The sequence below is a fragment of the Lasioglossum baleicum genome, chromosome 18 (genome assembly GCF_051020765.1).
Source record: "Lasioglossum baleicum chromosome 18, iyLasBale1, whole genome shotgun sequence".
Taxonomy (NCBI): domain Eukaryota; kingdom Metazoa; phylum Arthropoda; class Insecta; order Hymenoptera; family Halictidae; genus Lasioglossum; species Lasioglossum baleicum.
In genome coordinates, this window is record NC_134946.1 from 6851229 (window position 1) to 6876600 (window position 25372).

Consider the following 25372-nt stretch of genomic DNA (forward strand, 5'->3'; position numbering starts at 1 on the left):
ATGTTTCAGACAAAAGTTAAACGGTATCAGGGGGCACACTTTCCGATGTAGATATCTTTTTTCAATGTGGACGCATAGAGGTCAACTTTGTTTTTTTGTGTGCCTCCTGATACCGTCTGTACCATTTTTTAATATCATTAACAGTTTCGGGACATCCTGTATACTTAAAATATAATATAATCAACGTTCACAGGTCATGGATATCATTTTACATTGTTTGGACCCAGGTCATCTGAAAACGAAATCATTAAACGATGTATTTCCAGCAGTGTGTAGATTTAATCAAGTAAGTTCATCAAAATAACATTCGTACCAAAATCATTTGTCCGCTTTTGATCTTAAATATTTGCATCTAAAATATGGAACTATTATATAATAATATCTATATAGCTAGCGATAAAGCGTGGTGATCAATTTTTTAGAAAATAATTAATTTCTTAAAAATTCGGAAAACATTTTTAACATATAATCGCTCATTGATCATTAGTCGAAGTTACAACATTTTACATTTCTTTTTACATTTGTTGATTGTCGACTGAAGTTAATTTAATATCTTCTTTAGGTGAGTCATTGTCCAGCGACGCGTAGGATAGCTGTAGGTAGTCGAAATGGTCAACTCGCCCTATACGAATTACGAGGTAACGTTAAATGCCAGACAGTACCTGCGCATTCGGCATCTGTAACCGCACTAGCATTTTCACCTGAGGGCAAGTTCCTGGTTAGTTACTCTTGTACGGAAAATAAGTTATGCTTTTGGCAGGTAAGAACTACTTTTCTTTATACTGATATTTTAACGCAGTTAAGGTGGTAGACTCGAGGTTCCAGGATTGCAAGGGTGTGGGATGCGCCTTCTCATTTTATTTCTCGATAATGCAATGTTTCGAGCGTTGTCCTGTACACACAAGATTGCCGCTGGTTCTACTTTCATAAAGCTGCGACAGCTACATGCTACCGAATAATGCAAATTACGCCTCGTAAACGTAAAAATAGATTTATCTTTTATCTAGCGCTTTTGACTACTGAAAAACTTTGTATTATCGAGAAATGAGAAGGCTGGAAACGAGTCTACCCCGTTAAGTGATTATACAATACTGTATTGCATTTTCATTGAAAATATTTAACATTTTCCAGCAAACAAGTAGTGGTATGTTTGGTCTAGGAAATTCGCAAACGCGTTGCGTTAAGTCATATAGTACCGCGCCGATTAATGATGTAGCACGTCTAAATCCTATGCGATTAGCTCGCCTGATATGGATAAATAACCGTACGGTTACGTTAATGCTTGCTGACGGATCTGAAACACGGTTCAACGTATAAACTGTACATGATCCTTCAATATTCCAGTACTGACCAAACAAAAAAGAACATACGGTACAGCAAATGGGATCAGTCTATAAGCAGAAACGCGGAATAATTGTAGGCAAAAAAAGAGCCGAAAGTGCCGTCGTGAATATTGGTGCGTTTGTTGGTACGTAATAGTGCTAGTGGTAACTAATCAGATACGGTTGTCATACGGAAGTAAGCTCAATCAGTGACGAGTTTCATCGTTCCACGACGCAGGATATTGCATAATAATTGTCATCAAGCATGGTACGGAAATTTGTTCCTTTTTAGTTTATTTCTTTCTTCCAATTATACAAGCTGGTTCACCAGATATTATCACCTTGATTTACGTCATTATTATTGTTCGTAGATAGCGAGAAATGTTTGGATGGAGATTAAATGGTTTCAAGAGATGCGCATACTGGTGTTTTTAGTTGGTGGACACCTCAAGGATTTACGAGGATCAACTTTGATTATTTAAATGAAATCGTATAAAAACTCTACTCTATAAAAAAGTATTAACCTATGTGTGCCGAAAAATGATTAGTTTAACAGTTATTTTAATATAAATTTTCATAAAAAATCTCATTCTCTTACAAACCAATGATAACTTTATTTATTTAATAATTATTTACAAAAAGAGTTCAATGTAACGTCTATTTACATTTCAACATTTTTGGAACAGAGAGAATAGTGATCGTCTCGCATCTTGTAACGCGTTCGGCGATTATTATATTCCTTCGTATCGAGCAATGTAGTCGAAGCTTCTGCGCAAACTTTATTCTTTATCCGAGGTTTTCTTTGCAACATTTACATTTAAACGAATGTTCATTTTTCGATCTACCTAGGTTAATATGTTTTTATAGAGAATAAAAAGCTGCATCAGCAACATAGGAAGTTATATGGTTTTGTTAAAAAAATCAAAGTTAACCTTTATAAGTCCTGGACGCGTCCAACTAAAAAAAAAGTAGTAATACCAGTATGTGCATCTCTTGAAACCATTGAATCTCCATCCTAACATTTCTCACTGCAGATCATAATAATGACGTAAATCGAGGTGATAATATTTGGCGAACCTTCCTGTATAATTACATTGTTCCATTTCTTCGCTACATACGAGCACATTCGATTTTTGCATTGTAGTAAACACCAGAGATAGTTTTGATCGCCATCTATTCTTTTAATCTAGTAATTTAATTGCATTATATTATTTGAATGTTAGCTACGCGTAATCGTGGGTCTCAACTATTTCGTTAGCATCTCGTGTATCTTACATCAAAGAAAAATAAAAGAAACAACATAAAATGCTTTCGTACTGACGAATATATATGATGTGTAACTTGTTGAATATTTCTATGTAAAACAATTTATGTGTCGTATTGTATTGTACATTGTACAACATTATACTATTACGTGTGCTATTTAAGCAACGTTTGCACCCAGTCAGCCAAACCTGCTTCGAGCAAATTTTGATCAATGTTTGTAATCGTACTTCGCGAACGAAAGGCGGTCATTTTGGTGCCAAGACCATGCTTGGAGCAGAATTTGGTCCCTATTTGCTATGAATTTTCCGTCGAAACTGGTCGACAAATTTCGACTTTAATGCGTAAACAGTATTCGAGTGGAAAGTATACAGGACAGGCGCAATCCCACGCTAAATCGGTCGCACTGTAAGAGCGGGTCTAATCTTGTTCTAAGCGTGACGGAGGTGACCGTTTCAAGTCAGCTCGCCTATCCCTTCCACTGGGGGGCATACCCCACGAGGAGCCAAGAAGCTCGAGCTGCCTTGGTCGTAATCCGATACCGGGTCGGGTATATCGGTGTGAAGGACTACTAACCGAATTAGAAAACTTCTTTATTTTTCATTAAATGCGAAAACAGACGGGTCGGAATTTGTCGACAAGTATTGGTGACAAATTCATAGCGAAAATCAAGAGCAGATTGCTTACTGGACATATTCCTGAAACCTCGGTTTAATGGTTAAACATAATTGCCGTATGAAGCCTCGCGGTATGAAATACATACATGTGTATATATACATACGAAAAAAGAAAAATAAGAAAAAATATAAATTGTCGCCCAAGGATTTGTATGTACATACATAATACTTATACTGGCGAGAAATAGATGAATAGTAATTTGTATGAATAATCTTACATTTATTCCGTTTATGTGTAGTAGAACGCTTCGAACGAATTCTTGTTTTTCGTTGGGCTATTTCTACTAATTTTAGCGAGTTAAATACACTCGAATCTTAAATGAAATCTATAGTTATTACGCCAGGATTTGATTTAAATGGCAACTCTGTTTGTATGTTTGGTACTTACAACTACAAACAAAAGCAAGAGTGAAAGTCATCGATTAAATTCTTGGCCAACGAAAGAGTTATCACTAAAATAATTATTTCAACTTTCAAATATCCTTTGCAGTTACCTACGACTTTTATAAGTATTCCATGTGTATACGCGTTTATATAATAATATTTATTTCGTCGTTTAGAATTGAAAAAGCGACGGATTGAATTTAATCTTTTTAGTGAATTCGAACGTAAAGTGTGATTACTGTTATTTTTCTCTTTTTAATTAAGATATCTCGTCATTCGTATAACGATGAACGGAGAATATACTAGAAGATATTAAGTTTATTTAGCTTAATTTATTTTCGTTATTTAGAGTTTAACAAGTCTAAACAACGTTTTTTTTTTGTAAACACGACGAACAGTACGTTGTGCATACGTATATCGATAACTAGAAAAATTATGACTCTGTTGTCCAGCTTCTTACTAGTGTGGAATGAAGAATGCAATTGTGTGTGCAATTCTTATATGTTTCAGATTTGTTATGTTCATTATGGATCGCACAAGAAATTGCGAGCGAATCTTTCAATGAACGAGACAGATTTAAGTATATATATAATCGCGCACGCGCGGGTTATGTGTCTGAAATCAATAGTAAAACATTATTTGGCTTCAATTTCCAAATAGTACATACCAGAGATGAGTCAAAATTTGTTGGAACATTAGGTGATTAGTTAAAACAACGTATAGAAAATATTATTTACTTTGACCCCTTGCCGTATATTAATGAGCCACACTCGTCATGAAGATCTTGAACAAAGTCTAACAAATATGAATGTTACGCCTTTCTTTTTGACGGAAATAAAATTTCATTCGTTTGTAATCAATATTTAACCCTGAGCACTCAAATGGTGACTCTGAGGCACCACTATTGCTGTACCATTATTCAAAATATTGTTTACATTATTAAATGTGTCGATATCTAATCAGTTTTATACAGTATTATACCAATTTCGTATCTATAAAATTTGAAAAATCATAGGGAATGCAAATATTCTAGGTCGGAAGAAGTGTTTAATTTTCGAGTTAAACTAGCTCAGAAAATAAATATTCTTTTCTTTCCTATGACATTTTTTTGGATAAAGACGTTTTAATCACTGTAACTGTAAAGAAAATGATACGGCAAGGGGTTAAAATTACATTAAGCCGTTCAACACTTTTTTACATGCAAGTATTCAAAAGTTGCAAATAGTATATATATCTCAATTATAAAAAATACATTTTTGTTGCATGCGACTATATACAAACTAACTTATCTGTTCAATTAGGTATATACATATACTTTGAATGAGAGTTCCTGTACACAACTTTAACTGGTCATCGATTATTTGAATAAAATTTTGTTCTCTGTTATGTAGTATAAATAATACTCTTAATATATAAAATGTATAAAAACTCATTATACAAGACTTCTTGCAAATTGAAATTTGTCTTTTCTTGTGAACTTTGTATATACTTATACATAATACCACAGTTAAATATAAATAAATAGAAGCATAATAGATATAAATAGACATAATCACTATACTGCGGATCTTTATGCAAAATAAAAATATTCTGCATTGATTGTGAAAATGTTAAAAAAAATTTTACAGTGTTCTTACATTTTTCTAATCTATTATTGTTTTATATTCCACCCAAACAATTTATTCATAAATGCATAAAGATCCGCAGTCTAATATATTAAATGAAAAACTAGAAACAGACTGTAAAAGAAAAGCTTGTCAAATAATCAATACATTATCTACAAGCTTGTCTCCATACAGGATGCATCTCCATTTCCATATATTTTTCCACTCTTTAGTTTCAAGTGGTATTACTTATAAGTATGTATTAAGTGTGTAAAAATTGTACTTCCAATGTTTAAATACATCGTTGTATATGCAATGTATGCTGCGTATAAAACTAAAGAAATCCTGCAATCCAAATGACATAACATCTTTACGTTGAGAGTACTAAATATAATTCTTTTTATCAGTATGTCGGATCCATTTGCCGAAACAGTATATTACATTTTTTACAAGCCCTAAAAAAGCAGGAATTTAAAGCTTGAAAGAAGTATCAATGAAATGAAAAATAACACTTACAAAATACAAGTTTCATTTGCATTTACTTTTCGCATAAGGCTTCTCTGACGTCGAAGTGGTCGAATGGATTGACTTATTGATAAAGTTAAATAATATCGATGTTGTGAATATTGTGATGGAGAACGCTAGTACTACAAGCACGTCTATGATTGGTACCAAAATGAAATACTCGTAAACGCCAAAAAAATATGTAGATTTCGTGAGGAGGCACGAGACGACGGACTTACTCAATATAGTATCCTATCGTGGTGAATTAAACGATTTCTCCGTGTTGCTTGTATTTTGTATATAAAACAACCGAACTATGCCTAATTGTATCTATGTAATTTATGTGTACATTATGTATTTTATCGTGCGTTACGTATGGCGGAATCCTGTCCTGTTCAGAGTTGACCTTGACATCTATACGTGGTTTTCTACAGTTTCAGTTACTATAGTACACCGGTAATCAGAATATTTGTCTACATTACTCTGACTGCCTAAATGTTTTCGACGACCTGCGTTACAATAGTGTGGTGGGTAACTATTGTGATCGTTGATGTGTTTGTACTATATAAATAATAATAATGATAATAATTTGTGTGCGCATTCAATATAAATGCAATAATATAGGCACAGATGATGGGTACAAAAATATGAAATTGCATAAGGCATAAGGGATTCCAATCGTGAACAGGACTGGCATTAATGAAGCGCCATCATTGTAGTCTTCAAAAAGAAATTATGGAATTCATTTTTGGAACAACGTCACCGAGAAGTATCTTTAACAATTTTGCTCTTTCTGACAATTGATAACTATGTTGTCAGTGATGGATACTCGATGTCGATTCCACTCTCAATCTTTGGAAATGTCACTGTTACAATCTAGAATCTTTTTTCAGTTCGAATGTATACCTTAGAAGTAAATGAAGAAGTAAATGTTCTACAACCGTATTTATATAAACACGAATGGAACGTAAACTTCGTATTTCTCATTCAAACAAAATTAATGCGCGTGCAGTAAATATATATACATAAGTTCTTAAAAATTTTTAATATTCTCAAAATATTCGAATTTCCAAAGTTTCTGTATTTTTCCATTATTCATTCGAGACTATTCGAGTAATTTAACATTCCATCACTAATGCTAACATTTAATGCAAAGAAAAGTATACCGCACATGTTGTTAATCGTTATGCAATAATTGAATGTATTTAAATGTAATCAATGTGAAATGCGTTGCGTTGAACAATAATATATATACCATGATAACGAAGATCTTTTTTATCTTGGTAAATGTTACATTCTCGCATTATTTTATTACTAAATACTGTTAAAATAGTTCGTATTGTAAAAATCAAAATTTTTACTCATTATTTATAAAATTTTAATTTTGTTTATAATACAGATTTCACAATAAAACTGATCTCTTAAATTGCAATCGAAAAAATTTAAATATTTACTCCAACTTTATTGATACATGTCTTTGGAGAAACTTATTTTACAATTTTTAAATCCCTTTCAATTCTAGTCAGCAAAACTTTTATATTGAAACACTCAACTTCTAAACCACTAATCTCCTATGATGGAAACTTGGATTTTTGGCATTTTCTCGCTCAAATCGACTGGATTACATAGAAAAAACACAAAACTCTGGTTGCGCAAGGAAAAGAGGCAAGGGATTATTAATGACGATTAATAAAACAAAATAAAAATCGTTGAATTACTTTAGTTACCCATCATTTAATTAAGCTGAACGACAATATGAGAAATTGATTCCCTATTCATATGTATACAGATCTGTGTGCAGAGATCTGTATACCGAAATATAAATTTTTTCATTCGTTATAAAAATAAATAAAGGTCTAGATTTTGACAATGAGAATATTGAATGGTCAAAGTGACTGAATTTGACTTAAATGTATTTATTGTCAGTCAATCTGCGGAATTAACTTCCACAGAAACGTTTTCATGATTCCAATATATTGTAAAACCAGAAATCTAAACAGGGGGGTCGTTCATTTTATCTCTCTGACAGTTGTAAGACATTCAGATTAACAACAGGTTTTCAATTTATTCTATGGTAATGTAGGCATAATTAAACGTAATGTCTAAATAATTAATTCACAAGTTAAATTGTATAACTTCGTATTTATTGAGCACCATATGACACTGTAACAAAGAAAAATATATTTTTCTCCATAAAATTTCATTTAGATTACGTTTAGTACATTATAATTGCAAATATCAGTATATTTACGAACAAAACGCTATCATCCGTTTAAATCAGTACTCTAGCCAAAATTTCATCATAAAATATTAACTTATTGTTTATACTTCAGTTTTTTTTAGTATATTATTGATCATAAAATTATAGTACAAAGGATTACGTATAATAATTATTAATCACCTCCATGATGTAGTTAGAATGTCGAAGAATTCCCATTTTGAAATCTCATCCTGGAAAATATAAAATTTTATATTATTAACGAAATAACTTTAAAATGTAATAGATTTTAAAGCTTTTATTTGTCTCAGTCAAAATGGTACACGTTGGAATTCTGAAGCTTCGTCATAAAATACTCGGCCCCGAAAGAAAATCATCATTTAATGTATGAAATATGAATGGTACTATATTTTTACAAATAATTAACAAACATAAGTTACCTGAAGTGACGAAGATTAAGCAGCAGTCCACTTTTGTGTGTAAAAGAAGTAAATATAACTGAATATCCGATTTTACATTTCTCATAATGTCTAAATTAATATTGTATTATAATCTCTGTATTGATGTAGAAGAATTCCCATTTTGAGATCTCATATTCTGAAAAATATAAAATTTTATATTATTAACGAAATAACTTTAAAATGTAATGCACATTAAAAGCTTTTATTTGTCTCAGTCAAAATGGTACACGTTGGAATTCTGAAGCTTCGTCATAAAATACTCGGCCCCGAAAGAAAATCATCATTTAATGTATGAAATTGTCGGTACTATATTTTCACAAATACACATAACAATAAACATAAGTTACCTGAAGTGATGAAGATTCAGCAGCAGTCCACTTTTGTGTGTAAAAGAAGTAAATGTAACTGAATATCCGATTTTATATTTCTCATAATGTCTAAATTAATACTGTATTATAATCGTTGTATTATAACATATCCATTGTAAGTTATATTGTCGTATCTTCAAATCCAATGTTCATGACTTATTCCACACTTTTATGGAAACTTCCTCGGCCTTCAAAATCCAGTTGACATCGAATCTCCCTGCTAAAACCACAATATATTATTATATATATGCAATGTGAGAAAGTATATATTTTATGAAGTAATAATGTCAGAACACGTTGGAAAAATCATTGATATTTCTCAATCTTGAGTTTTACTATCATCACAAGATGGAATGAGCAAAATAGAATCACCGAGACACAGCTAGAATGGAATTATTCTAGGTCGGAAGAAATGTTATGTTAAATAATTTTCGAGTTAAAATAGATCCGAGTGCAAAGGGTTAAGATTCTTCGAATTTTCTTACGCATCCTAAAACATAAGGCTTCTAGTCTCTTAATTGTTTGTATCCTCGATGACTCAATTTTAGCAGATTTCAATATTATATTCAGTAAAAATTGAATAAACAAAGAAAGAATAATAAAAAAATACCTTATTATTACATGCTTCCACATCGTTCCAGATTTGTGCTGCATCACACACCGGAGTTGTGCTTTTTTAAATCATATCCCCGTTTCATACGGATTGATGAAGTTTAATTCTGTAAAAGAAAACTATTATTATAGAAAGTGTAAACATTTTCTACGTTATTGCTACGAACTAGTATTGCTGATAGGTATCATTAGACTGCGGATCTTTATGCAAAATAAAAAGTTTGTGCATTGATTGCAAGACACAGGAGCTAAATATAAATTTATATTTTTCACTGATAATTTTAATGTAGTAAAAATAATATGTTAATAAACTTGGTCTTTAAATCTTTTAACTATTTTAAATTGCATCTAGTCGTTTTTGTCATAAATGCATAAAATCCGGTGTTTAGTTATCATGAAATTCAAAATTGTTAAATCATCTTTACTTCATGGGAGGAAATACTATATATGTTTCATTAAATAGTTATTTGAACACTTACCACTTTAGTTTTCAGTATGTTCCTTGTTGAAATCTTCAGCCAGCAACAGCTACGAACATCTGCAAAGACAAAAACTTACATAAGTATTTCAGATAATAACATGTTACTAATCCATTATGATTCGATCAAAAAAATCGACAAATTAATGTATGCGTTACGTATAAATTATAACCGAAACATCGTTTGCTAAATAAAACCTGTATGGATGAATATTGTTCTAAAACTTCTTCAGAATCATTAACTTCAAGAATATGTTCGTTGAAAGTATCAGGGTTTCAAAATTTCTCTTCAATAAAGAACAATATAACATAAAACGTTAAGAAAGAAGTTTGCCAAACCTAGCGGTGTCAATAGAACGTAAGTACAAATACAATACATTTTTAGTACAAATGCTAAAGAAAAATCTTATCATCGTGACGAGATTTATTAATATTATTTTGGAATACTATATTACACATAAGATAATGTGGTAGAATATGAAATATTTGCAAAGGGGTTGATTTTTGCCAGAAAAATACATGTTCTAGAAATGAATAAGATGTCGATGCTGAATGAAACGTATTTAAATTATTATAACGCATAGATGGAAATTGTGATATCGAGTTCCTGCCTATTGAATTTTAAATGCTACATAGTAGGACAGTTCAATTCATTAAGAATATATTGCAGTAATTTGGAGAAATTTCCATTATGTCTAACAATGTTCAGAAAATTCAGATATCCCACATATATATGTTTACCACCCAGACAGTAAGTAAAACTTTCATAAACAATTCTAAAGGTTTTTTTGTTCAGGCGATAATTAGGTACAGCAGCCTAGATTTCAAATAGCGAACCTAGACAACCATTTGCTAAAATTGGTACATAAACACATTTTGGTTGTCATAGGTAAAAGAATACAGTCTAGGCTGGTAAATTTGCACACAAGTATTAAGTTTTTCCTTTTTTTTATATGTATGTATAGATCCGTATAAAACGATTGGGTTTTGCATAATGATGCAGAAACATTAAGGTTCAGAGTATAGTCAATTTCTATTGAACCCAGATGACTATATAATAAACCGTTCATGGATTGTAACTCCTTCAATTTCTCCTAACAATTTTGGAGTTTTGCACCCATTACAGATAAATCTAAATAAACTGGTAAAGATTACACATCATTCAAATGTTAAAACTCGGAAGTGTATCTGTAACATCTTAATTGTAATCGATAATAAAATGTCTATAAATTATGCATGTGAGGAAGAATGTATATAAATGTGTTTGTAATTGAAATTATGAATTACATTCATAATCGAGACAAACAATTTTGTAATCTTTACCGCGCGCGCGTGTGCTCGTTTCAACGTTCCCACCCGAATATTAAAATAGAATTACGCATAATAACATTTTTACAGTATCTACTCACCTCGTACCAGTAGATTCATTGACTAGTAGTTTCAAGTAAGTAAGCCTATCTTGTCATTGCTGTCTCTCCTCCGTTAAAAGACTCTTGATTAAGAAATGTTCATTTCAGTTTATACTGTGCATTATTATCGTGCGATTGCAGGCAATTGCGTGTACTCGAGGCACATAGTTGTTTTCTTCAAGAGAAAACGTGAACATTTTTTTTTTGTTTGCAAGAAATGCACGCATATATGACGTATCCGCAAATTGTCCTCGGAAATTCTTAAAATCTTATGATGATTCACGACATTCGTATTATTATTTTTTTTTTTTAGTTCAGTGACATGTGCGCACCGTGTATTATCTTAAGAAATTCGATAAAACTCCATCAAGCAGGCATAGAAGTATGCATTGGATAATACACGTGATCGTTAATGTGTGTACAGGTATGGGTACCTATTTGTTAAATTGGGCTTACGAGATCAGATTCTATAAAGAAGACTGATTTACACTCGGCAGATATAGAATCCCTTCAAGAGCACCCAATGATAAATACAAACGTGTATGCAAATCATTGTAGACACCATTGTCAATATAATGGTAACTATATATAGCAGTGATTGTATGGATCTGCGCTACATGCACAGCGTTTAAGGTACATTAATTTGGATGTTGCTGGAAAGTTTTCATAAGGTTTATGAAACTAGAGTTAAATTCAGTATCTGGTAGGTTTAAGATTAGATAGGTGAGATATATTGAAGAGTAATGCGAGTAACTAACATTTAAAGTGAAATATATAGACTCTTTGAAGAAACGTTTTATCTCGATTTTACCAAACATTCGATCAAAAGGATTTCATGTATTGCACTTGGTATAGTTCCTGAAAAAAATGTACGAACCATTTTAACCACTTGCCATATATCAATAAGTCAGACTCTAAAGTCTAACAAATATGAATGTTACGAGTTTCTTTTTAGATAAAATGAAATTTGATTCGTTTGTAATGAATATTTAAGCATTAAAATAAATGTAGCCATGCAAAAAATATCAATTTTCTTTTCCCTTCTACTAAAGAAAATGGTACGGCAAGGAGTTAAAGCGATAAGCCTATATTATAAGATATGTGTCACACTACTTTCAGTGCTAATTAATATAATTACATTATCCCTAATAAAATAATTATATGAAAATTTTGGTATATATACTTAACATAACAAAATTATATTTCTCCTGAAATAAAATCGAAGAGTTTCATTTCTTGCTATTTACTAGGAAGAAAATGAAATGTTAGAAACAAATGTTTAAAACAACTCGTTAATAAAATAAGAGATTATTTTGCTGTGATAATGATACAGCATTTTTTTTATGTTGAGAATAATGTAACTGTTAACCCAGTATACAAATTAGGAAGTACGTTGGATGAATACTTTTATGTAGTATTATAGCCACGCTACACGTTGTAGTTGAATTAATTCTCATGTTGGATCGAAAGTATAATCGTCGGTATATGGTGATAGCATTTCATTTATTTATATTTAACGTTACCCGATAAACTGAAATAAATGATATAATAACACACTATTCACTATTTTCAATCTATGAGTGTTTCATGAAGGCACGTCACCTAAACAATGATTAAACAATAACGGTAAAAGGGGAAAAGAGTGCGAGTCATACTGAAAATAAATCTTAACGCCAATTGATTGATTAGTATATGTATATATGTATATATATGCAACCGAAGTTGCTTCACACAATTCACAAGAATCACTTTTCTGGAAAAAGTTGACTCTCAAGTGATTTGTGTTGTAATCATGCGATCCACTTATGAAGAATAATTTCATTCGGTGCGATAGTTAGGAATGTTTGATTAACGTACTTCTATAAAGTTATACGAAACTTAGGTTTGTCTTAATTGGGTATAATCTATGTTGAAAGCATTGTGTGATAAGTTTTCGCATTATCCTTCAAAACACGCTTGTTTTCAATGCTCCAACAATGAAGAAAATTAATAATTAAATGAGTATTTCCTACGAGTAGACCTTTATTCATAAAATTACTCTTTGTCAATGAAGTTCCTTCACAAAGTTGTTTTTTTCGGGTAGCACAATTGTAAGTTCAATCTGCTGACGTACGACTTATTCTAGCATAATTTTTTATGAAGATTTAAGTAATGAGGAGACTGAATATATATATATGTATGTATAGTATATCTCATACTGTTTGCATGGTGAAATTCACACCATTAATTAAGCTTAAAAACACGTATGTACGAATATCGATACGGCGGCAGCTAAAATTGCCTTCATACAGGGCGGGCCCCCGTGTAACATCTCTGTTCTTATGGAAAGAATCAGCTATATTCAATGATTGATGTTGGTCTCAGTCTGAATTAACGCATTCTCACTTATAGACTAATATGTCCTCGTATTCGTACAAAGTACAAAGCAAAAGGTGTACTGCCTAGAGTACATTACTTTCACTTTGAGAGGAATAACGAATCAAAGTAATCGATAAACTATGAATAGCGACAGTATATGATAATACAGTAAATGACAAAAAGTAATATATTACGTCGTTTTGAATATTTACACAGATTTTTGCGAAATAAAATACTCTTCCCCAGTGATTTTTTTTCGTTTAAAATACTAATTGACACAACGAATATGCACTGCTTTTACATATTATGGTATTATTTTATCATGATATCAGTTTACAGTATAGCACTGTAAACTAAAAGCTTTGTTCTCCTCGCGTAAGCGTCCGTTTCTTACAAGGGAAGGATCCGAATCTGTCGGGCATCGGTTTCAACAAGTTTTTGTACGATAATAGTATAAAAGTTCCTACTGCTGTATATGAAATAATTAGGCTTAGTTACGTAGTTTTAAAGATATAAATGGTGGAAGTTGTATACCCCTTAATATACCAGGTGTGTTAAAAAAATAACGAGAACTTTGTGATCTCGCAGGTTGTATTAGTCCCATTCACGTCATTTTTTTGTTGTGTTAGTAAGTATGTCTACTTAAAAGTGTCTGTACGGTACATTGGTTGTCGTATTCGATGTTTAGTCTATTGTCAGCTTTCGAGAAAGCTACATGTGTTCCGGTACGATCAGCTATTGTTCGTGGCGAAACAATTCATGACTTTTACACAACAATAATGCACCTGCTCACACTGCATTGATTGTTCATGATTTTTTTGCAAAAACCAACACTTTAATGATGCCCCAGCCTCCGTATTCACCGTATAGCTTTCCTTTATTCTCAAAACTAAAGAAAACCCGTGTTTCAAACATACACGTGACTGAAAAAGCGGATCTATGAAACAGCTAAAAGTAATCCTAAAAATCGAGTTCCAGAAACGTTTCGGGGATTGGAAGAAGCGTGTACTACCTAATGGAGACTATTTTGAAGGGAATAACATTCATGTAGCCGACTAACATTTTTTTCGAAAAATGGAAATTCTCGCTATTTTTTGAACACACCTCGTACTTTAGTAACAATCATCTTGCATCGTGCACATAATACAGTAAACTCGCGATCTAGCTCCCATCGCCTGTTCCGAGCAGGGACAGAGATCGTGTAGTGAAACTATATTTTTATAACTGCGTCGACCGCGCAAGAAGTACAAAGAATGCCGAGGCAGCTCGAGCTTCTTGGTCTCTCGCAGGGATATCCCCCAGTGGAAGAGGTAGGCGAAGTACTGTAACATCATGTTAACTTAATAAAATGGCCAGATAAACTTGCTTGGGTGGGATTGGAACCCAGGACTTTGCAGGTGACACACTCGCGCTACCATTGCGCTGCACCAAGGATGCTTGTGTAATGGGATTAGAAATATTTAGTACGTATAACTTCAATTATTTATACAAGGTCTGGGCACATTTATCTCAATCGAGATAAAATCGTTCCCTTCTAGTAAGCGTCGTTACCATGGAGAAAGGACGCGCTTCGCCTGATACGAGTAGCTACGAATCCAGTAAGCAAACTGATCGATTTTGGACGGGTATCTACGCGCGCATATGCCGGCAGGAAGACCGGGAATCTGCCCGGCCCGGTCCCGACAGAAGCTGCTCGGGCAGGCCTGGCTGACTGGGAAGGTACGTACGGCGGAGCAACGAAGACACGAGGCACCAGCGAACACGACGAAGGTGCGCACTTGGGTTAGTAGGGGAAGTAAGCGTTTGAGGGGCCCCAACCGTGTGCAGGTCTGATTTATACCTTAAAACAGTTAATATTGCATGTACAGCATTAGGGATTCGTGTACCACCATCGTACAAAAGTTCGTTAAAATCGAAATCTGACAATTCGGGTGCTGCACTTGTTAGAGAAGAACGGTCTCTATATAATTTAAAAAAAAATTGCACGTGTCGAATGCAATACTTCGTACTACACTTAATTAAAAAGGAGTCTGTAATTGATAAAGTATGTAAATAGTCGTGTTATATATATATAATAGTCGGTGTTCCTGCATGAACGCTCGGTTTCGAATACTTAAAAAAAAACCCAAAGAATTCGTCAATGTGTATCAACGTTATCCAGTTAGTACTACAAATCACCAGAAAAAAGATATATTTCTTTCTTGCACTTCGTTTCGCTCGCAAGTTTCACTAAATTCATTAATACTCTGATAACTTAAAAACTGTATAAAACACAGCAGTCTCTTTGTCCGAAAACGATTCACGATATCTACGACGTCAGATCTAATACGAAATATATAAAAATCGCTTAATTCATCAGATACATATATATGTATATATATATCCAACTTCTCAATTTTTGACCATACTCGATATATTCTTACTGACGTATAATTTATCTTTCTCCCCACCCGATAATAGATATCAAGAAAATGGGAGACGATCTATAGCAAAACTTGTGGTGAAATGACTGAAGAATGCAATGCGAACTATCGCGGAATATAAATTTCAATTTCGAACGACCAGTTCAAAGAAAAAAACGTAAACAGGTATATAATACTGTAACGTGTCTTTGTTTATTTAGTAACGTCTCCTCTTGTTGGGATAATCGTCCTGACGATTTCGATCATTTCCGCCTTGCCAACGTCCACTACCACCTCCACCTCCACGACCGCCACCCATGTTACCCATATCGACCCTCATATCCATCAAATCCATTATCTGAGCCCGATCGTCATTGTAACCCCCTCGGCTACCACGATCCATATTGTTATAAGCATCCATGAAGGACTTTGTGTCCTAATCATCACAAACGATCGAGTAGTAATCGATATTATCGCGGTTTGTTTTCGTTTTATGTTGCGGTAAGTTTCATAAGTCGGAACGATCGAGAGTATGTCGATAATCATTGAAGAAAATGCCACGGATTTCCGTTTAAACGGTGAACACACACGGTGTTTTGTAGATTTTTGATGTACCATAAATACATTTCACGGTTCAGGGCGACCATCCATGTTTGACAGCAGCACAGGTCATCGTCAATTTTCGTCAAATCACATAGAAAAGAAAGGGGAAAACACAATGTTAGATGTTGCTTTTTCTTGTACAACATTAGAATGGATTGCGTGTAAACACGTGCTAAAACAAACGATATATATATATGTATATATTTTGTTAGAACTTCGTCGCGAATGTATGCCGTTTTTTTGCTCGACATTGATTCACCTTATTCAACCAAGCAAATGCCCAACATATAGACCAATGACATTAATCGCCATCGACGTTAGTGCACCTGTTAAAGTAGTTTATAAGTAACAAGAATAATAACCGCATATCAGTCTCTCGGCGCGCAAATTACTGCACGTATTTCTTTCCCTAAAACAGTTTCGTTCTTTCTGTGAACCATACTGGTTGTATTAAAGAAGTTGTAGAATCAGTTGTAACTTCGGAATTATAATTCAGAGTCAATTCTAAGCATATACTTCCACCTAAAATATAAATGAACAACATATTGTTCAAAATTATTTTGTTTCAGCGTTTCAGTTCACGAGCCGGTAACAGGTCGTATTAATTATTGTTATGGATAAGAATTTTAGACGTAGTCATTATTTCTGTATATACGGTAGACATAAAAGCAATTGATGACTTCTTCATTGTATTATGTGTTTCGTAAAATGTGGTGCAACCATCCAGCGAGTAACGATATGTAAAAATAAATCGGAAAATAAACAATATTTTTTTTATTTCAGAACTCGTTTCAAAGACAAATGCGTTTGAAAATTCGTCGAATACACGTATTGTTGTATAGGAATCGACTGCCTTGCCTGTTCGTGACGCGTCGGTCCTGATGAATTGTCAAACTCTACTTTCTCCGACAACGAAGCATCATATAAAAAAATGTAATTATTTTCTTCTCGATTTATTTTTGCCAGTAGAGTCATTCTCTGGTTACATGGTTGTACCACGATTTACGGAACACCTTGTACATACCTAACGCATTTATAAAATCCTACAGGAATAGCAGTCTCGTTTTATACAGAGGAACGTATTTCATAATGGTCGTATCTGTACTTATATAACTATAGAATTAGAGTAAATGGAATTGTATACAATTTTGGGAATTAAGTACCGATGCAAGCAGCAAAGAGGCGTGATCAAGGTCTCTAAGCAAGCTCTATACAATACTTATTCGACAGAATTGTAATGTCGTTTCACATATGTATAAATATTGTACAATGCAAAATAGTATGCGAGGAAACATCTGTCACAAAAGTAATGTTGAAAACATCCCCCAGATTTCTCAGAGAAAAATCAATTAGCTTATCCGTATAAGTTACATATGGCTCCATTCAGAAACAATTCTTCTGTTTGTAGATGAATTCTATTATTTAAACAAAATTATATTCTCAAATATAATAAAAGATATTTTCTGAATAGAGCTGATCGTGGTTGAATAGTATTTCATATTGTTGGGCATTTCTTGGTCGATAAATATCAAATTGTTACTATGGAACTATAATTACGTGTTAACAAATAAATTCTCTCTGACATAACTTGGAAGTATTATAAATAGTAAGAGCTAGACTATTTATGAAAATCTAAAAGTTTTTCCATACAAATACATATGTTAGTTCCATAGTAAATAGCACACCTAATCCTTAACTGAGCTAGAGAAAATAGAGAACAGAGCCTCCTGTCTGCAAGCATATGGAGAGACCAATGTGGCAAAGTATTAATATAGTTTTGGTTAGAATTGTAGCATCTGCAAATGTACAGAGAATAACCTAGAGGATAATGTAATATGCTTAAATATATTTCGTCATTCAGTGGCTACTTAAATCCAATATCGAAGGTCTTGCTATGCATTAAAAGAATTTTAAATGTCCACTTTCATGTATATTTAACATACATGCCTCAAAATAAAAATTTGTTCTATGACCAGAGAAATTGGAAGTTTCCGTAAATTAATACTATGTAAAACGGTACATACAATTTAAAAAATTTTCCCCCAAAGAGATAATCGTGTTTCATTTGTGATATTCCTAGAAAAACAATTCGAATAGATGATAGATCTACCAAAATAAATGAACCTACCTACCCATGTAGTTTTCAATGTATTTAACAGTCTTTCTAAAATTTGTAACATGTAAATGCCCTATCATTCCGTGTTGGCAAACGTGTTTGCTGTCAATTTTCATTAATGTCCCTCCATCGTTTCTGTATAATCATTGGATTCTTCCAAGAAGACCATAACAAAGAATCAACTTTCTCCGATATTCTTTCAGAGACTCGCAGATACTCGTGAAGATATCTCGCATTTCGATATTCTTCCAATACTACATTAAATTAATCTTGACGAACTTAAATAAACCAATGGCTTCGTGGTTATTTGAAGTAGGTTTGGAGAGAAATAATAATCATCACAGAGATGTATGCTTTCATTGAAATGAAAGCAGAAGCAACACAACCGTGGATAAAAAATAACGATGCCGTCAATATCATTGAAATAATAGTGAAAAAACATGAATATTCGGTGTAGAAATATCCTACCAGTGTCAAAAATACCTTCTAGAATTCTGTTAAGGCAAATTGAACCGTGATAATTAAACCTCGATGTCTGTCCACATCAGAAAGTATCAATAAAAAAATAATTGGTTAAATAGGAAGCTTCGATATATGCCCATTGATTCCTCCACATGTTAAAGCCACATTAATTGAAACAGAATATATGATTTGCATAAAGTATATACACACACATGAAATTCAATATTTGATGGCATTAGTTGGCATTGTTGCAGACATTAGAACTCTGCTGTTTTGGAAAGCATGCTTTCATGGGAAGACTCGTAAAGAAGTCATTTCGCGTATTTTTCCAGAGAATTTTTCGCCAACAATACTGGCTCCTTTATCATGCAAGAACACAGCTCAACTTGTCTAATAGTTCCCGTGTATAGACTTAATAGTTTTGGAGTATCGCTAGATAGAGATACATATATAAATGAAAGATAAAAAATTAAACTTTTCGAAAAAGAATAGGTAACTGTTTTGCCGTGAAGAAATAAACTTAAATGATATAAGAATAATAGAAAGGGATACGTTACCACTGGCATGCCGCTTCCACCTGTAATCAAGTGCAAGACATGATTAGCAATTGCTTTTAATCAATGGAACACTACACAATATAATAGTACACATGAAATGATTTCAAAATTCAAAAATATGGTAGACAAATGAAAGTACAAAAAACATACGGTTTACATGTTAAGAGAAATTACAAACGTTTGCAACTAAAATACCACAAAAACTTACCATCAGGTTGACCATATCCATCGCGATCACTATTACTAACAGAATCGTAGTTCTTTCCTCCCATGCCACCTCCGCCACCACCTCTCATTGCTTGCTCCTTAAATAGAAAAAGAACATGACCCTAAGCATTATTGAGAAATGATACAAACATTAAAGACATTATTAATCTTATCGCGTTTATAGTATATAATAATAGTTTATTAACTGTTCGAGGACATTCGGAAAAACTCGACTGAAGAAACCAGACGGCGCGATCACGCTTCTTAAGTTTAATTAATTGATTAATGCTCTACATAAACGGTAACAGTAAAAACATGCATCGACAACATTCAAACGTGGAATCAGTTTGACTCTACGAAGTGATGGTAGCTGGTAGTGATAATGATGACTGGCAGTTTAGGCATTGAACAGGAGAAATGTGATCGCATCGCGTGTCGCTCAACGCTTAAAATAAAATTAACTTGAATAATTAGTATACTCGTTGTTCTTGTATAAAAAGGTAACAGAATATTTTTAAAAATTTCATAGAAATGTAAATTCTCCAGATAACAAGCAATTTGTAACCTAATTACCTGCATAAATAAGTTATTTTCTTGTTGACGCCTATGTAGCTCTTCTTCTTGTCTTCTGATACGCATAGCCATTTCTTCTTGCTGTCTTCTCCGTAATTCTTCCTCGCGCGTTCTTTGTTCTTCGGCTTGTCTCTCTTTCATTTCCCATTCTCTCTTTTGCCTTTCTCGATCTGCTTCCCGCATGCGCAGCTCTGTAAAAAGACAAAATTTACTTATTAATCATACATCACCTAAAAAGATGTTACAATAGCATTTTATGAGTACATCAAAATACGTACGTTCTCTGAGTAATTCCGTTTCATGTTCGTAACGGGCAAATTCCATTTGAGCTTCTAACTTCTCTTCTTCCATCGCCATTTCTCTCTTCAATGCTTCTTCCTTTTGTTTGTAAAGCTCGTGAAGTTGTTTCCATCTTGTTCCATACTCGTGCTCGAAGCTTCCCAATTGTGCAAACCTTGGCCCAATATCACGTGCTTTGAAAAATTCTGGATTCTTCCGTGGCAAATTTTTATCGGGAAAACCATCTACGTCGTCTTGTTGTTCGAATGGTTCAACGACGACTGGCCGTAAAGAACTATAACAAATACACCTTTTATCTTACAAACATCTTATAAATGTTATTCATTTTTGTTTAATATTGTATTCCGTCTTCGGCACACAATGCAATAATTACATCATGCTTCCATTGGGAATAATTTTTTCTTCCCCAATTATTTTAATTGGCACTTGCTGATTATTTAATGCATCTAACAAGCGTGGCATCGGGGATTAATTTTAACTCTTATTTGTAGACTGCGGATTTTTATGCATTTATGGAGAAATTAGCTAAGTGAAATTTAAAGCCATGAAATATTGGAAAAATCTAACAATGGTATTACGTTGTTTTCGATGTAAACTTCTGCTTCCCATAATAAATGCACAACATTCTTATTTTGCATAAAGATCCGCAATCTACTTATGTGTATTACACAATAATACTTACGCAGTTAGGAAGTAACATCCTTCGGTACACTTTCGTAGAGCAAGCTGAGCCGATGGTTTTCTACAAAACTCCACAATCCCTTCGCCAGTAGACTTTCCTCTGTCGTCAACAATAACTATCGCACGCTCGATTTCACCGAAGACGCTGAATGCTCGATCAAGCAACTCATTTGAAATCCAAGGCGTCAGATTTTTCACTTTGATTGTGGACGAATGTGGAGCAAAGCGTACTTTAAGCGCACGACCTTTGCGCATGGTACCGTCCAATTCATGCTTTGCTTTCTCAGCATTCACCCTGTAGTCCTGCAAGTTACATAACATCGTGAGCCACAATAAAAGATAATTATAAATATCTCAACTCCAAAATAATTTATCATATCTAGTAAATATATGCAGCCAAAAATTATTATCATTGTCTATCAAACGGTAATTGTTATAATCATTATGTGTAGATAAAATAAAAAAGCAAAAAATATTCGAAATTTAAATTACCATTCTGAGAAATGCGAAATTCTTCTCTTTATTAACAAATAGCTCCGATATTTCTCCATATTGTTGGAACATCTGCTGAATTTCCTCTTCTGTAACATCGTTTGTCAAATTTCCGATGTACAACCGATTACGCCCACTGAACTTCTTTTCTGTAGTTTCCTGTGGCGGCAACTCGTGAGTAGGTCCACTGATGGACATAATACGCTCCATTAGACGATCCTAATTTGAAAACCAATAAGAATATGTATATTACTTCGAGGTAGCGAAGCTTATATTTGAAGTTTTTCTATGTTAACACGTTGCCTGCCGCGGTGATCACTACTGAGCGTGTTTGACGCGAATAATATAAGGCTGACGGTTAAAGAACACCGGGACCCCCGTGACGTCCCAACGATACCTCGATTTTGAAAACAAAGCGAGCTCCCGTGTGATAACCCAAAATCAGATCACCTGTAACCTCCTTAGCGTGTACACGCGATATCAAATAGTTGAAAGAGTTACATACGTGACATGCAAGAGTTTTCTAACAAAGCAAACTGTATCTAAACAGATATTAAACTTCGACTGAAATTGTAAAAACCTCGGTTTCAATATTGAACATCAGTGAGTCGTTCTTTCAGATTCGTCACGATCGAGAACTTGCTCATCTAATATTCCTATCACTTGACCCCAGAGCCATTCTTTGCAGTTTACCATTTGCTCGCAACACGATCGGTGCAACAGACGGGCATTGAATTTTCCAACGTTTATAATTTTTCTGGATGCAATTAATACTAGAATAGTGCTTTAACACTGAACCTACGCCACAAAACTGACGTCACTATTTTTATTTATATGTGATTCTAACATGGGCAACTTCACTCCAGCGCTGCAGGTGAATCCAACACAACACGCTCTACAGTCAACGTGTTAATTACATGAAATATCAGTGAAACATAAAGTATAGTGAGTATTGCTTACATCTTGTGAACGATTTCCCATATTTCTGTCGCCACCTCCTCGACCACCTCTACCGCCACGCATTCCGCCGCCTCGTCCCATGCCCATTCCTCCTCCCATTCCTCCTCCCATGCCACCTCCCATGCCTCCACCCATTCCTTCAGACATCGTGTTGTCCATACCTCCATCCATAGAATCGCTCATCTTCATCTGTAAACAAATAGATATTTGAATTTCATCTTTAAAATTTGTAAAACAAAATTAACTAACTCAAAATTTATATCGAAGATTTATAAAAATTATAAAAAATAAAACAAATTATGTTCGTAGTCACTTTATATTGGTTCTAAAACTGCAAATACTGTATACTGACATGCACATTTGCACTTTTAAATAATAATCTTTCTGTTTTTTAACTTCTAATTACTGTAGTAAGTTCTACAGAATGGCTAAAATAATTTATTACATTGCAACTATAGTGAAAGTAGAAATTAGGAAGTAAAAATTGCTGTACCACTATTCAAAATATTGTTTACATTATTAAATATATCCATATTTAATCAATTACTAAACATTTAGGTATTGTACGAGATGTTATACTCATCAATGTAGGTCGGAAGAAATGTGTAATTTTCGAGTTAAAATAGCTCTGAATGCAAAGGGTTAATATTGCAATAATCATTGACTTCAGTAAAGCAATATCATAAACCTACTCAGTAGCTAGTTAGAAGAGATTTTACTGGTTATAATGATAGCTAGAAGATCTAAAATTGTTGTTTCATCAAATCTGTATCAATAAAAGGCCATCAAATCCCATTTAAACGGAATAATTATTTCAAACGTTTTACGGAAAACGTTACTAAATATATCATGGATAAATAAGTATGTACTATAATAGGTAATAAAATAGGAAAAATTTCAAAAATATCCGAAGTTAAAATTCAGAGTTGCTATAGTTCAATTAAAAAAGTAAATGTGCAGTAATTATTTACAAAGAAGCACTCCCCTCCGATTTTGATGAAATTTAAATCTGAGCGTCCTAACAGAGTTTCATAATCTGATACAGTGGTATTTCTTGTCACGCAAGCATACTTATCGCATAGTGTAACAGTTAAATAATTAGGCGATTATTTAAATATATTTATACTGTTTAATGTATGTATACAGAATCAAATGCTGAATTTCATCTTCAAATTCCACGTGTTTCTTAAATAATTCTTGACCGCCATTTTGCTTTGACCGTACGCCATTTTGGAGTACTTTATGTGAATAATCGATACGTTCTATTTAGTGGCATTTTCTAACACCGAAAAAGTAATGTTTAATAAAACCAAATGGCGTAAACAAAATCTAACACAAAATAATGCGATTAGTGTGAAATATCTCCCGTCAAATGATATAACGCATGAATGTTCTGTTATTTACGATGGTTTTGTTAATTTTTTTATACGAATAAGAAATTTGGTGTTAATTTAAATATTTGAAAAATTGTGTAACATTCTATTTTTCATTTCTATCGCATCAATTCATATAATGCAATATACATAGTAACTGATTTAAAAAGAAAAACAAAATACGAATTTTACGGTACATTACAGTTTACAGTATTTTAGTAAGCTTTACAAATTGAAACAAATTAGGATAAAAAAATTATACGACGAATACATAAAGTGTTTTGCCAAAACTACATTGGAAGGTAAGATAAAGAAAATGAAGCTCCAAACCTAGTGAACATATTACGCATCACTACAAAGCAAACATGGCGGACAAGAACAAAGAACGCCGAAAACTCTACACAATGTATATACAACAATTATGTAAAACTTACCGGTCCATCGTTATTTCTATTTCCTCCACCCATTCCGCCACCACGTCCGCCAGAAAAACGTGTACCGCCTTTTCGGCCACGCGGTCCTCGATTACCGCCGCCCGGTGGATTACGTTCTCGTGGATTATCATTACTATTTTCTGCAGATGCATTCTGCTGCTCTGGCTTTACACTCGGAGAATCTGCTCCTGCCATTGTTCGTTAAAAATTGACCCAATACTTGGCCTTAAAACTGCGTACTAAAAGTACAAGTTTCTCGCAAGTAACGAACTTGGCACTCTCCCAACCGTCTTCTACAACGAAGTGTCCACTATGGCGTTCGGCAACGAAGAGAACGATGATGGCGCGAGGCGCGAGGGAAATCTACTAAATAGAAGACTTATCCCCACTACAATCGTCATATCCGGTGTATCGTAGGCACATCCGGCGCGGCCTACGACTGGCTGGTTTACTCAATGATAAACTCCCCTTGATTGGTCGACGTGTTTTCGATGCAACGTTGCCATTTGTCGAGACGCATTGCTTTATCTATACAGGGTGTCCCAAAATGTTAT

General features: G+C 33.5%; 2 protein-coding genes across 21 annotated transcripts in view; one reads left to right on the forward strand and one right to left on the reverse strand.

The window, feature by feature from the left end:
- Rbcn-3b (WD repeat-containing protein Rbcn-3B) overlaps positions 1-7021 on the forward strand; it is a 24444-nt gene extending 17423 nt beyond the window's left edge. For 14 of the 15 annotated variants that reach the window (XM_076442314.1, XM_076442316.1, XM_076442325.1 and 11 more), the window contains 3 exons: positions 194-286; positions 563-760; positions 1132-7021. In XM_076442314.1, coding sequence (XP_076298429.1) covers positions 194-286; positions 563-760; positions 1132-1317 — 477 coding nt within the window. In that variant the 3' untranslated portion in view covers positions 1318-7021. The remainder of the gene's footprint in view (positions 1-193; positions 287-562; positions 761-1131) is intronic. The other variant, XR_013010890.1, reaches the window with a different exon arrangement.
- LOC143217773 (protein no-on-transient A) lies at positions 3334-25171 on the reverse strand. Of its 6 annotated transcripts, none has more exons than XR_013010893.1 (15): positions 24819-25171; positions 23012-23200; positions 22052-22270; positions 21561-21862; positions 20857-21152; positions 20579-20769; positions 20007-20103; positions 19799-19818; positions 11301-16496; positions 9893-9951; positions 9412-9520; positions 8781-9018; positions 8413-8569; positions 8156-8205; positions 3334-7917 (listed from the first exon to the last, which is right to left on the reverse strand). XR_013010893.1 is itself a non-coding variant. In XM_076442336.1 (9 exons), the coding sequence occupies exons 1-9, from the start codon at positions 25011-25013 to the stop codon at positions 16278-16280; spliced, it is 1728 nt and encodes a 575-aa protein (XP_076298451.1). In that variant the 5' UTR covers positions 25014-25171; the 3' UTR covers positions 10790-16277. The 6 variants fall into 6 exon arrangements, 3 of the variants coding, with proteins under 3 accessions (XP_076298451.1, XP_076298450.1, XP_076298452.1); XR_013010892.1 differs by having other exon boundaries at positions 8781-9021; XR_013010895.1 differs by lacking the exon at positions 11301-16496 and having other exon boundaries at positions 8781-9021; positions 24819-25170.
- Positions 25172-25372: the final 201 nt, after the last annotated feature.